The 15,517-nt window shown below is 39.0% G+C and overlaps 1 protein-coding gene across 1 annotated transcript in view; it reads left to right on the forward strand.

The window, feature by feature from the left end:
• PAK5 (p21 (RAC1) activated kinase 5) overlaps positions 1 to 15,517 on the forward strand; it is a 306,571-nt gene that overhangs the window by 275,188 nt on the left and 15,866 nt on the right. The window contains exon 5 of the mRNA XM_053712157.1: positions 13,991 to 14,117. Within this exon, the coding sequence (XP_053568132.1) occupies positions 13,991 to 14,117 (127 nt within the window). The remainder of the gene's footprint in view (positions 1 to 13,990; positions 14,118 to 15,517) is intronic.

Below are 15,517 nucleotides of genomic sequence, written 5' to 3' on the forward strand. Positions count from 1 at the left end.
TTTATTTAATAAGAGTTAATTAATTTCGTTAGATGTAAATTATATTTAACTTAGGGGGGTGTTAGTGTTAGGGTTAGACTTAGCTTTAGGGGTTAATACATTTATTAGAATAGCGGTGAGCTCCGGTCAGCAGATTAGGGGTTAATAAGTGTAGGCAGGTGGAGGCGACGTTGTGGGGGGCAGATTAGGGGTTAATAAATATAATATAGGGGTCGGCGGTGTTAGGGGCAGCAGATTAGGGGTACATAAGGATAACGTAGGTGGCGGCGCTTTGCGGTCGGCAGATTAGGGGTTAATAAGTGTAGGTAGGTGGAGGCGACGTTGTGGGGGGCAGATTAGGGGTTAATAAATATAATATAGGGGTCGGCGGTGTTAGGGGCAGCAGATTAGGGGTACATAAGTATAACGTAGGTGGCGGTCGGCAGATTAGGGGTTAAAAAAATTTAATCGAGTTGCGGCGATGTGGGGGGACCTCGGTTTAGAGGTACATAGGTAGTTTATGGGTGTTAGTGTACTTTAGAGCACAGTAGTTAAGAGCTTTATAAACCGGCGTTAGCCCAGAAAGCTCTTAACTACTGACTTTTTTCCTGGGGCTGGAGTTTTGTCGTTAGATGTCTAACGCTCACTTCAGACACGACTCTAAATACCGGAGTTAGAAAGATCCCATTGAAAAGATAGGATACGCAATTGACGTAAGGGGATCTGCGGTATGGAAAAGTCGCGGCTGAAAAGTGAGCGTTAGACCCTATTTTGAGTGACTCCAAATACCGGCGGTAGCCTAAAACCAGCGTTAGGAGCCTCTAACGCTGGTTTTCACGGCTAACGCCAAACTCCAAATCTAGGCCTTAGAGAGCTTAATTACTTTCTATGGGCAAGATGATCAAACATTATCTAGTTTGGAGCAAAATTATCATGCAAACTTTAAGGGACTGAACTCACTGAATTTTCTAATAAAAAGAGAGGAACCTGGAAGTCCCAGAGAGATGAGGGTTGCCTTCCATAGAAAGTAATGAAGCTCTCTGGGATACAAAATTTCATATAGGAGAGAGACGGTAACTGGAGAACACCTGGGGCTGATATAAATGCTCAGTTTGCATCAGTTACAAATTAAAGTGAAATGTTTTCACTACAATATAACTTGCTTTTGTCTATATTTAAGTATATATTACTTTTCTCTTAGTTAAAATAAGTTTATTGTGAATTTTGAGCAAACTTCACTTGCATACAGATGGCATCACTGCAAACTGCTTACATTCCACAAGAATTGTGAGAGAACTTCAGTATAGCCCGAAAACTCCCCTGTTAAGCCCAGGGTACTACCCTGTTCCTCCTTCTTTCTGAAACTGCCAATTTAGTTTACAATAGATGGCTCAATGTATATAACCTGTATGGTGGGGGTAAGCTCACTATTTTTAGATCATTTCATCTGGCGTAAATATTGCAGGATAAAATTGGCAATGTCTCATTGGCAGCAGCAAAACTTTATGTATCAGGCCCTAAGGTCCTGTTAATCGAAAGCCCTCCAGCACAGCGAGATCCCTAGGGAAAATTTCAAATTGCAGATTTTGCTTTACTTCTCCAAGGGGTGTTCCCTGTTTTTTTGTATATGAAGGAGAGACTAGCCCAGTGCTATATAGCACTGAATTTACACTTTGTGCTTTGTATTCTATATTACTTTACACTTCAGATAAAATGTTATTACCTTTAAATTTTGCATTTTCTATTTTGTATTTTATTTTGTATACAGCAGTGTATTTAGGATTGTGATTTTACAAATTCTGATTGTGCTTTCACAGTTTCTAGGTAACTTTAACAAATTAGGATCATGCTTTGTATATGTATGTTTATCTTTTACAAATTACATTGCACATTGCATTTCTTTTATTTAAAATAAAACTGAAAAACTGACAGCTTTAGTTTCTCAGAGAGCTTAAAGGAGCAGTCAATACAGTGGATTTACATAATCAACAAATGCAAGATAACAAGACAATGCAATAGCACTTAGCCTGAACTTCAAATGAGTAGTAGATTTTTGTTAAATAAATTGCAAAGTTATGTATATTTCCACTCCCCCTGTATCATGTGACAGCCATCAGCCAATCACAAATGCATATACGTATATGCTGTGAATTCTTGCACATGCTCAGTAGGATCTGGTGACTCAAAAAGTGTAAATATAAAAAGACTGTGCACATTTTGTTAATGGAAGTAAATTGGAAAGTTGTTTAAAATGACATGCTGTATCTGAATCATTTAAATTTAATTTAACCTGAGTGTCCCTTTAATTACTTTCTATGGGCCAGATGATCAAACATTATCTAGTTTGGAGCAAAATTATCATGCAAACTTTACAGGGACTGAACTCACTGAATTTTCTAATAAAAAGAGAGGAACCTGGAAGTCCCAGAGAGATGAGGGATGCCTTCCATAGAAAGTAATGAAGCTCTCTGGGATACAAAATTACACATAGGAGAGAGAATGTAACTGGAGAACACCTGGGGCTGATATAAATGCTCAGTTTGCATCAGTTACAAATTAAACTGAAATGTTTTCACTACAATATAACTTGCTTTTGTCTATATTTAAGTATATATTACTTTTCTCTTAGTTAAAATAAGTTTATTGTGAATTTTGAGCAAACTTCACCTGCATACAGATGGCATCACTGCAAACTACTTACATTCCACAAGAATTGTGAGAGAACTTCAGTATAGCCTGAAAACTCCCCTGTTCAGCCCAGGGTACTACCCTGTTCCTCCTTCTTTCTGAAACTGCCAATTTAGTTTACAATGGAGCAAATATAAAGTACAACATAATTTGTTAAAGAAACACAGAAATATACAAAGTATAATCCAAATTTGTTAAATCAACACAGAAACTTTAAAAAATAATCAGAATTAGTCAAATCATTGCTGGATCTAAATGTATTAAAATATAAAAGAGAAAATGCAAAGCTTAAATGCAATAATACTGAAATGACCCAATCTAAAATGTATAGTAATATAAAATACAACGCACAAAGTATAAGTGTAAAAAAGCTCTCATGTCGTGCAGTGCTATATTGCACTGGGCTTTTCTCTCCTTCCAATACAGAAATGAGAGACATCTTGAAGTGCTGGGGAGTTCCACCCTTTTTCCTTCAGGCCGCAGGGTCCGCACAAAAATTGTCCCACCCTTTCCGTAACATAGACCATCTGCTTGGAGTATTAATCCCATATGTAATGGATCCTTATGGAGCATCATCATTTTACAAAAGAAAACAAAATTTATGCTTACCTGATAAATTATTTTCTTTCGGAATGACAATAGTACATAGGCCCCGCCCATTAACATTTTTAGGCAACAGTTCTAATTAACACCTCTACAGATCCTGCTTTGTCTTTTCTACCAATATGTTTCCTATTCTCTGCTCATCTATGCATTGAACTTAATAGAGATGGGAGGTGGGAGTGATTTTATGCTCTTCTATGGGTTCTTGACCTCCTCCTAGTGGTGGGAAATATGTTCCATTTGTTATGGAGCCCTATGGACCATCATCATTCCGAAAGAAAATAATTTACGCGTCGAGCGCAAAATTGCACTTTTGGAAGCATTATATTTGCTCTTCACTCGTAATATCAGCGCACACAATTATGCCCTGGTATTTAAAGTGGCCCGCAATGAGAACACAACCTCGCATTCTCATTGCATGGAAACTTTGCACTCAATAGAGCACGCTTCCCTAGGAGCTTTGTTCTGATGCCAGTATTCTGTCTCTGAAAATTAATCCTCAGGCTCTGCTCATAAATCTGTAGCAGCTCAGCTAAGCTCCCTCGTCGTCATGCTGCGTAGCATACTGCAGTTCAGTAACAGAACTTCAGTCAGGAGGACTCATGTGTGAAGTCTCACATTTAGTTCTGTTCCCGCTGGCTGTCTCAATGCTTCTTGCCAATGATGACTCATTGTATGACTGAGGCTGATTGCTCTAGCAGCTGCCCCACCTGTTGCCTCCCTCTCAGTGTCACTGTCTCGGTTCTAGTAGTACTGTTGCGGCAGTCATGATTGCAACAAGTCAGTTAAACAATACTCTGGTCACGTGTCCAGCTCTGATTGGCTCCCCTGCCAAGAGGCAGCTAAGATAGCTGCCTCAATGGGGGGCTTATTGGCCGCACTAAGGTTACAACCACCACTGGGTGGTGCTGAGGCTCGCAGCAAATCATTTTAACCATGTTGCGCAATGGAGAGAGTCAGACCTGCTCACTGCTTCTTTCCATAGCTTACATGGACCAAAATGTATTTATTTTTTTAACTTAAATATACAATAATTAAATGTGGCCCATATGACAGGTGAGGCACTGCCTCACCTGCCTCCACTTACTACAGGTCCCTGGTATATACATTTATACTCATGTGTATGTGTGTGTGTATATAAAAATATATACACACTCCTTTTTCACTCAAATACCTTAAAACATTAAAAAGAATTTTTATTACATTCTAACATTTAATATGTGTTTTAGTGTGTATTTACTTTAAATATTTTACATTCCAATGTTCTTAACATAGTAGAAAATGTTCTTAGTATTTTTAAATATATATATTCATATTTATATCTGTATATATCTATACCTGTATATATTCATATAGTTATATGATATATGTTTTAAAACATTAATCATAAATATATATATTATATTTAAAAATAAAAAGAACATTTTCTTCTATGGGAAGAACATTGGAATGTAAAATATGCATTACTACTATCAGGTTGAGGGCACTTTGTCTAACGCGGTGTTGGGTTAGTGCGTGAGTGATAAGTGTTAGGGGTGTTCTTCATCAGTGTGCTCCATTAAAATCTATGGGGAGAAGAAGTTAACGTTATATCCAAGTCCTAAAGTTAGGACATGTAATACGTGCACTAACCAACGCACGTTTTAAAAGTTTACTTTTGCCGGTACTTGATCGCGAGCAAAAACTCTAAATAGTGTGCCACTTGTAATCTAGCCCTTAATCAGTAGAAAATGTATATATATGAGCCCCTAGTATGTTTTATAAGGCCTTCTTCTAGATGCTGCAAAGAAAAAAAAAATTACTTTAATGTTCCTTTAACCTTTTTCTTAAAGATATACTTTTAACTTTTATTTTCTGCTTTGTCATATGCATGATACACATTTTGTGAGAATGATGTAATTTTAGCTGATTTGATGTCACCACAAGTGCCTGTAATGACATTGACCTAGATCCAGTCATTTGTGAAACTTGATGAAAAACTTGCCTCTCAAAAAAATTGCAGAATTTATAAAGATTTGTACCCGCCCTTTGCCAAAGCAGCGTTTGGCAAATTCAGCTTCATTGAAATTAATTGAGTCCCTTCTATCTTGCAACTATTAACTTCTTGCCACATAGTTCCACTGTCAAGCATTCCGGCATCACAAAAATGCATTTAAAACCTTATAGAACAAAGAAATAAAAAAAATAACAACCTCTATAAAACAGTTCACTCTAACATATGCGTAAAATATGGAAAAATAGAAATAAAAGAAAAGTAAATAAACAAAACAACTTTCTCTGCTTTGAAATAGAGCTCTTCTTGATGGGTCTGCAGGATTGTCAAGACAAGATTAATTCTATACAGCTAGACTACTTTTCTATAATAAAACAGACATGCAAAAATGTACCCATTCTATAAACATGTTTCCTGAGTGTTGCCATTTTAATTATTGCTTATTCTTGTTGATACCAGTTCTCGTTTGCAGTGTACGTATTACCAAGACCTCAGTGATTGTTTTAAAGACAATTTATACTGTGGTAACTGTGTATGTCATTAAGGAGAGTTTATTAATATTTCTCCAACATTGGTGTGTCCGGTCCACGGCGTCATCCTTACTTGTGGGATATTCTCTTCCCCAACAGGAAATGGCAAAGAGTCCCAGCAAAGCTGGTCACATGATCCCTCCTAGGCTCCGCCCACCCCAGTCATTCTCTTTGCCGTTGTACAGGCAACATCTCCACGGAGATGGTTAAGAGTTTTTTGGTGTTTAAATGTAGTTTTTATTCTTCTATCAAGTGTTTGTTATTTTAAAATAGTGCTGGTATGTACTATTTACTCTGAAACAGAAAAGGATGAAGATTTCTGTTTGTAAGAGGAAGATGATTTTAGCAGACAGTAACTAAAATCGATTGCTGTTTCCACATAGGACTGTTGAGATGAAGTAACTTCAGTTGGGGGAAACAGTTAGCAGACTTTTCTGCTTAAGGTATGACTAGCCATATTTCTAACAAGACTGTGTAATGCTGGAAGGCTGTCATTTCCCCTCATGGGGACCGGTAAGCCATTTTCTTAGTCAAAAACAAACAGAATAAAGGGCTTATTATGGGCTAAAAAACTGGTAGACATTTGTATGGGCTAAATCGATTGCTTTATTTGTGCATATTATTCAAATTTAGGCTAACAATTGACATTTATAATCTTGGGGAACGTTTATAAAACGGCAGGCACTGTATTGGACACCTTTTTCAGTCAGGGGGCCTTTCTAGTCATAGACTGAGCCTCATTTTCGCGCCATTAATGAGCAGTTGTTTTTTGAGAGCAGGGCATGCAGATGCATGTGTGAGGATCTAAGAATCTCTTAAAAAGCTTTTAGAAGGTGTCATTTGGTATTGTATTCCCCTCAGGGCTTGGTTGGGTCTTAGCAAAGACTGTATCTGGGACTGTATAGGGGTTAAATTGAAAAATTTTAAGGGTTAAAGCTCTGAAAATTGGTGTGCAATACTTTTAAGGCTTTAAGACACTGTGGTGAAAATTTGGTGATTTTTGAACAATTCCTTCATACTTTTTCACATATTCAGTAATAAAGTGTTTTCTGTTTGAAATTTAAAGTGACAGTAACGGTTTTATTTTAAAACGTTTTTTGTGCATTATTGACAAGTTTAAGCCTGTTTAACATGTCTGTACCTTCAGATAAGCTATGTTCTATATGTATGAAAGCAAATGTGTCTCCCCATTTAAATTTATGTGATAATTGTGCCATAGCGTCCAAACAAAGTAAGGACAGTACTGCCACAAATAATGATATTGCCCAAGATGATTCCTCAAATGAGGGGAGTAAACATGATACTACATCATCTCCTACTGTGTCTACACCAGTTTTGCCCATGCAGGAGGCCCCTAGTACATCTAGTGCGCCAATACTTATTACCATGCAACAATTAACGGCTGTAATGGATAACTCCATAGCAAATCTTTTATCCAAAATGCCTACTTATCAGAGAAAGCGCGATTGCTCTGTTTTAAACACTGAAGAGCAAGAGGACGCTGATGATAATTGTTCTGTCATACCCTCACACCAATCTGAAGGGGCCATGAGGGAGGTTTTGTCTGAGGGAGAAATTTCAGATTCAGGAAAAATTTCTCATCAAGCTGAACCTGATGTTGTGACATTTAAATTTAAATTAGAACATCTCCGCGCACTGCTTAAGGAGGTGTTATCTACTCTGGATGATTGTGACAATTTGGTCATTCCAGAGAAATTATGCAAGATGGACAGGTTCCTAGAGGTTCCGGTGCCCCCCGACGCTTTTCCTATACCCAAGCGGGTGGCGGACATAGTAAATAAAGAGTGGGAAAAGCCCGGCATACCTTTTGTTCCTCCCCTATATTTAAGAAATTATTTCCTATGGTCGACCCCAGAAAGGACTTATGGCAGACAGTCCCCAAGGTCGAGGGGGCAGTTTCTACTCTAAACAAACGCACTACTATTCCTATCGAAGATAGTTGTGCTTTCAAAGATCCTATGGATAAAAAATTGGAAGGTTTGCTTAAAAAGATTTTTGTACAGCAAGGCTACCTTCTACAACCAATTTCATGCATTGTTCCTGTCACTACGGCAGCGTGGTTCTGGTTCGAGGAACTAGAAAAGTCGCTCAGTAGAGAAACTCCATATGAGGAGGTTATGGACAGAGTTCACGCACTTAAATTGGCTAACTCTTTTATTTTAGATGCCGCTTCTCAATTAGCAAAATTAGCGGCGAAAAATTCAGGGTTTGCTATTGTGGCGCGCAGAGCGCTTTGGCTAAAGTCTTGGTCAGCGGATGTGTCATCCAAGACAAAATTACTTAACATTCCTTTCAAAGGTAAAACTTTATTTGGACCTGATTTGAAAGAGATTATTTCAGACATCACTGGGGGAAAGGGCCACGCCCTTCCACAGGATAGGTCTTTTAAGGCTAAAAATAAGCCTAATTTTCGTCCCTTTCGCAGAAATGGACCAGCCTCTAATTCTGCATCCTCTAAGCAAGAGGGTAATGCCTCACAACCCAAACCAGCCTGGAAACCAATGCAAGGCTGGAACAAGGGTAAGCAGGCCAAGAAGCCTGCCACGGCTAACAAGACAGCATGAAGGAGTAGCCCCCGATCCGGGACCGGATCTCGTGGGGGGCAGACTCTCTCTCTTTGCTCAGGCTTGGGCAAGAGATGTTCAGGATCCTTGGGCGCTAGAAATAGTTTCTCAAGGTTATCTCCTGGAATTCAAGGAACTACCCCCAAGGGGAAGGTTCCACAAGTCTCACTTATCCTCAAACCAAATAAAGAGACAGGCATTCTTACATTGTGTAGAAGACCTGTTAAAGATGGGAGTGATACACTCAGTTCCAATAAAGGAACAAGGAATGGGATTTTATTCCAATTTGTTCGTAATTCCCAAAAAAGAGGGAATGTTCAGACCAATTTTGGATTTGAAGATCCTAAACAAATTTCTCAGGGTACCATCGTTCAAAATGGAAACTATTCGAACGATTCTACCCACCATCCAGGAAAGTCAATTTATGACTACCGTGGATCTAAAGGATGCGTACCTACATATCCCTATCCACAAGGAACATCATCAGTTCCTAAGGTTCGCTTTTCTGGACAAACATTACCAGTTTGTGGCTCTTCCATTCGGATTAGCCACTGCTCCAAGGATTTTCACAAAGGTGCTAGGGTCCCTTCTAGCAGTTCTAAGACCAAGGGGCATTGCAGTAGTACCTTACTTGGACGACATTCTAATACAAGCGTCGTCCCTGTCAAAGGCAAAGGCTCATACGGACATCGTTTTAGCCTTTCTCACATCTCACGGATGGAAGGTGAACAAAGAAAATAGTTCTCTGTCCCCGTCAACAAGAGTTCCCTTCTTGGGAACAATAATAGATTCCTTAGAAATGAGGATTTTTCTGACAGAGGTCAGAAAATCAAAACTTCTAAGCTCTTGTCAAGTGCTTCATTCTGTTCCTCGTCCTTCCATAGCGCAGTGCATGGAAGTAATAGGATTGATGGTTGCAACAATGGACATAGTTCCTTTTGCACGAATTCATCTAAGACCATTACAACTGTGCATGCTCAAACAGTGGAATGGGGATTATACAGACTTGTCTCCAATGATTCAAGTAGATCAAAAGACCAGAGATTCACTCCGTTGGTGGCTGACCCTGGACCATCTGTCCCAGGGAATGAGCTTCCGCAGGCCGGAGTGGGTCATTGTCACGACCGACGCCAGTCTAGTGGGCTGGGGTGCGGTCTGGGAATCCCTGAAAGCTCAGGGTCTATGGTCTCGGGAAGAGTCTCTTCTCCCGATAAACATTCTGGAACTGAGAGCGATATTCAATGCTCTCAGAGCTTGGCCTCAACTAGCAAAGGCCAAATTCATAAGGTTCCAATCAGACAACATGACGACTGTTGCGTATATCAATCATCAAGGGGGAACAAAGAGTTCCTTGGCGATGAAAGAAGTGACCGAAATAATTCAATGGGCGGAGGATCACTCCTGCCACTTGTCTGCGATCCACATCCCAGGAGTGGAAAATTGGGAAGCGGATTTTCTGAGTCGTCAGACTTTTCATCCGGGGGAGTGGGAACTCCATCTGGAAATCTTTGCCCAAATAACTCAATTATGGGGCATTCCAGACATGGATCTGATGGCGTCTCGTCAGAACTTCAAGGTTCCTTGCTACGGGTCCAGATCCAGGGATCCCAAGGCGACTCTAGTAGATGCACTAGTAGCTCCTTGGACTTTCAACCTAGCTTACGTATTCCCACCGTTTCCTCTGATTCCCAGGCTGGTAGCCAGGATCAATCAGGAGAGGGCCTCGGTGATCTTGATAGCTCCTGCGTGGCCACGCAGGACTTGGTATGCAGACCTGGTGAATATGTCATCGGCTCCACCATGGAACCTACCTTTGAGACAGGACCTTCTTGTTCAAGGTCCATTCGAACACGTAAATCTGGTATCCCTCCAACTGACGGCTTGGAGATTGAACGCTTGATTCTATCAAAGCGTGGGTTTTCAGATTCGGTGATAGATACTCTGGTTCAGGCCAGAAAACCTGTAACTAGAAAAATTTACCATAAAATATGGAAAAAATATATCTGTTGGTGTGAATCCAAAGGATTCCCATGGAATAAGATAAAAATTTCTAAGATTCTCTCCTTTCTTCAAGAAGGTTTGGAGAAAGGATTATCTGCAAGTTCTCTAAAGGGACAGATCTCTGCTTTATCTGTCTTACTACACAAAAGACTGGCAGCTGTGCCAGATGTTCAAGCATTTGTTCAGGCTCTGGTTAGGATCAAGCCTGTTTACAGACATTTGACTCCTCCCTGGAGTCTAAATTTAGTTCTTTCAGTTCTTCAAGGGGTTCCGTTTGAACCCTTACATTCCATAGATATTAAGTTACTATCTTAGAAAGTTTTGTTTTTGGTTGCAATTTCTTCTGCTAGAAGAGTTTCAGAATTATCTGCTCTGCAGTGTTCTCCTCCTTATCTGGTGTTCCATGCAGATAAGGTGGTTTTGCGTACTAAGCCTGGTTTTCTTCCTAAAGTTGTTTCTAACAAAAATATTAACCAGGAGATAGTTGTACCTTCTTTGTGTCCGAATCCAGTTTCAAAGAAGGAACGTTTGTTACACAATTTGGACGTTGTCCGTGCTCTAAAGTTCTATTTAGAGGCTACCAAAGATTTCAGACAAACATCTTCCTTGTTTGTTGTTTATTCTGGTAAAAGGAGAGGTCAAAAGGCGACTTCTACCTCTCTTTCCTTTTGGCTTACAAGCATCATCCGATTGGCTTATGAGACTGCCGGACGGCAGCCTCCTGAAAGAATCACAGCTCACTCCACTAGGGCTGTGGCTTCCACATGGGCCTTCAAGAACGAGGCTTCTGTTGACCAGATATGTAAGGCAGCGACTTGTTCTTCACTGCACACTTTGCCAAATTTTACAAATTTGATACTTTTGCTTCTTCGGAGGCTATTTTTGGGAGAAAGGTTTTGCAAGCTGTGGTTCCTTCCGTTTAGGTGACCTGATTTGCTCCCTCCCTTCATCCCTTCATCCCTTCATCCGTGTTCTAAAGCTTTGGTATTGGTTCCCACAAGTAAGGATGACGCCTTGGACCGGACACACCAATGTTGGAGAAAACAGAATTTATGCTTACCTGATAAATTACTTTCTCCAACGGTGTGTCCGGTCCAAGGCCCGCCCTGGTTTTTTAATCAGGTCTGATGAATTATTTTCTCTAACTACAGTCACCACGGTATCATATGGTTTATCCTATATATATTTCCTCCTGTCCGTCGGTCGAATGACTGGGGTGGGCGGAGCCTAGGAGGGATCATGTGACCAGCTTTGCTGGGACTCTTTGCCATTTCCTGTTGGGGAAGAGAATATCCCACAAGTAAGGATGACGCCGTGGACCGGACACACCGTTGGAGAAAGTAATTTATCAGGTAAGCATAAATTCTGTTTCTTTAGGAGAGAAACTTACAATAGGCTAGATTATAAGTGGTGTGCAAACAATTGCTCTCGGGTTTTCGCGATAGTTTGCGCGACAGTTAAATTCGCTCATATTACAAGTTGAGCATAATCACGTGAGCGCAATTGTGATTTATGCTAACTGTTACGCTTATCAAAAAAGTGCCACAAATCACACCAGAAAAACATTACAAAGTACAGTTACAATCATAATAAAACTGTCTAAAGAAAATTAAAAAATAGAATAAAAATTGCACACAAAAGTTATAAGTGCTCAAAGATATGAGATCTCAGGGGTTAGAGAAAAAAAAGGCAAGCAAAGGACTTTAACATTGAGATACATACATATACATCTTTAAAGATGTATGTGTGTGTATATATGTATATATATATATATATATATATATATATATATATAGATATACACCTGTATATATATCTCAAACAAAAAACAATGTGTTAGTGCAAAAAGGATATGTCCAAAAAAGTCAATTGGAGACTAAATCCCAACTCCAAATGTGCATAAGTGATCTCAGGGATTACTTCTCAGTGGCAATAAATGCTGCAGTCGAACTCCAAGGGTTAACCTCAAATAAAACAGATCAACGCTGCCAATGGTGAAGTCCTGTGAGACTACAGGGTTAATTCACATGTAAGTTGTATACTCACATACTGCAGAGCTCTAGATATAAAAGCAATGGGAGACTCCAGCTGGAGCAGATAGAACTCAGATGAATGTTAAAACAATTTGTTAAAACATGGTAAAATCACAGGGGTTTACAGAGAACAATCACAGCTAGAACATCCATATATTACACAGACTATATATTGTAAGCAATGTCTATGATTACAGTTTGCAGTTCAGAAGGTTGGTCTCCGCTCATAACGTGACATCACAAGCTCAAATCCAAATATTGTTTCACCAAATAGTCGCTTGGCTTTTTCAAGGATTTAAGGATATTAGAATATGCGATCGGGTAAGCGTGCGATTAGGGTGTTTTTTTCCACTGTTTTTCTCCATTGACTTCTATGGGGGAATAGGTTATTGTTTGAGCGACTGTCTAGAAGTAAGCTGTTTGCACTTATCGGGTTAGCGTTACAGGGATAACTTTTAACTTTCAACACATAATACCAGCCCAATCTGGCGAGCGCAAAAAGTTTAATTGTAGCGCAATTATCGCTATAGCGAAGCACAAAATACCGCTCTTCTTGTAATCTGGCCCAATATAGTGCTCAGTAAAATAAGTTGCTGATCTCTCTCCATGTCGGCAAGTTTTTGAGAATTCGGCTTTTAATCTTTACATTATTTCAGAGATTTTAGCAGCCCTTGATTGTACACACTAAGGGGCATATTTATCAAGCTCCGTACGGAGACCGCTGCTCCATAACCTGTCCGCCTGCTCTGAGGCGGCGGACAGAAATCAACCCGATCGAATACGATCGGGTTGATTGACACCCCCTGCTAGTGGCCGATTCACAAGAACTGCTGGTGCAATGATAAATGCCAACAGCATTTCAGCATTTATCGATGTGCAGTGGACATGATCCGCTATATCGGATCATGTCCACTCGCACCATAGTAAATAGGCCCCTAACTGGCAGTCAGTTGTACCGTTAGGTTTTTACTTGGAAGTTAAATAGGAGTTTCTGAACTGACTTACTGAAAACAGTTGGGTAAAGAAAAATAGCAATTGATTTTCTTCCGAAATGTAAAGTGTGTACTAAACCAGAAAGACAATTTTATTTAAAATTTAGAAGCCATAAGGATTTTTACTATTCTAGGAGCCAGATAATGATAATTGTGTATACTTACAGAATAACCTAACAAATTAGAACATTAAAAATTGCTTCTGTGATTTATCAAAGGCCCAAATTAAACTAATTTTAAAATCCTTAATTAAAGAGATTAAAATATCAAAATTGGAATGGTCATGGGTGCATTTCAATTTCAAATAGAATCATTTTTGTAATATACTTCTAGTAGCAAAAATGCTTATAGTAAAAGTTATTACTGGTTTTCAGTGGCATACACACCTATCCTGTGCACCAGTATTCAAACACCACACTTTCTCAGAAGTCATCAGTGGTTTTTATGACACAAAATTACATCAACAGAAGCAATACATACCACTACCATTTCTCAGGAGAGTTGAAGTAAGGCAGATATATTGATTTATGCTAATTACAGTTTCCTACTTGGCATAACTAATCACTTTGTGTAAAATACTTTTCAGAATGAATGAAGAACAAATAGCGACAGTGTGTTTATCAGTTCTGAAAGCCTTGTCGTACCTGCACAATCAGGGAGTTATTCACAGGGATATCAAAAGTGACTCCATATTGCTCACCAGTGATGGAAGGGTAAGTCCTTAGTTTCCTTGTATATGAAAAATGCAGGTGTTTTGCTCTATTTAGTTTTATTTATCTATTATGATGCCAGCACAAATACACTTGTAAAAAAATATCTAATTGCAATCTCTTAGGGCAGTAAATACATATGAGTCTTATCTATAGTCATATTCTGTTGACAGAGTTTGTCACAAAACTATACACATTAAATATAAGTTAATAGTAGTATAATTTAGATATTAAGTACAACACAAATAAATACAGTACAGCAAATATGCAGATGAGGCTAGTTTTCACTTCTGGGTAGGAATTATAACTTTATATAGTTAAACAAGCATTTTTGCTATAATTATTGAAGCAAGATATATTTTATGTTACTATGTAATTTATGATAAATCCTGTCCAAAAATCAGCAAATACATTAATTAGATTATAATCTGAAATCATCTTCTCTCATGTGATCTTCATGTCTTAATTGAAGTGTTTGTCCACACTGGTATGCATTTTGCTTGGAAAAAAGGTTGTGGTTTTAAAAGTCTTCTTTCCATTATAGTCAGTTTATGGGTGCATAGGCATTTGTGGTCTTCATTTTAGTGTGTTTATGCACATTCTTTGTATACACATTTTCATACCTGTTCAAGCAGACTAGTTGTTGGCTTTTGTCTCTCTAATATTGCAATGTGCACAGCCAGGTCTTGTGAACTTATTGTACTTTTGCATTAGCTTACTTGTATGCCATTCAGACCAAGAGCATTCGTCTTGATTCTTATCAGGTCTGAACTCGCCTGTGGTACTCTCCGGTCTCCCAGTAGTCCATAGGAAATTTGTATATTTACTGTAGCTAAATCTGAGGCTTTTTTTCTTACTGTGTTTTCCCCTTTCTTCCCAGAAATATATTCCTGTTCTGTGTTTTACTGGCAGCCAAGTAAGTTAACGACTGTGTGTTACTGGCAGCCAATGTATTACTGGTCTGTGAGTTGTCCAAGCCTTACAGAGCTATGGTTGGAAAGTTAATCTGTCTAAGAGCTCTCTAATTCCATCACAGGGAATAATTTTGGATAACAAAAAAAACATCAGTTTTTCTTTGAGACAAAAGGGTATTGCTTAGTTGTCAATGGGTGCTCCACAAGCTGGGTTTTTTTTGGCGGGGGGTGAGCAGTTATACAACAGATCTTCATAATGTATTGCTCTATGAGACCACAGTCACAAGTTTTGTTGTGGTTGGCAAGAGGCTGATGCTCGCAGGGAATGTTTCTAAAATGCTAGTTGGACATTAGTTCTCAAAAAGTTCATTATGATTTAGTGTTACTTCAGGGAAATGTTGTTCTTTAAATGTTATGTGGTATACTGTTTATTTCTTTTTAAGTAATATTTGGGTGGAAAAAAGTCGTAAAGGCTCTTCTTTAGACTTA

This window comes from Bombina bombina, chromosome 4 (genome assembly GCF_027579735.1).
Source record: "Bombina bombina isolate aBomBom1 chromosome 4, aBomBom1.pri, whole genome shotgun sequence".
NCBI classification, from domain to species: Eukaryota; Metazoa; Chordata; class Amphibia; order Anura; family Bombinatoridae; genus Bombina; species Bombina bombina.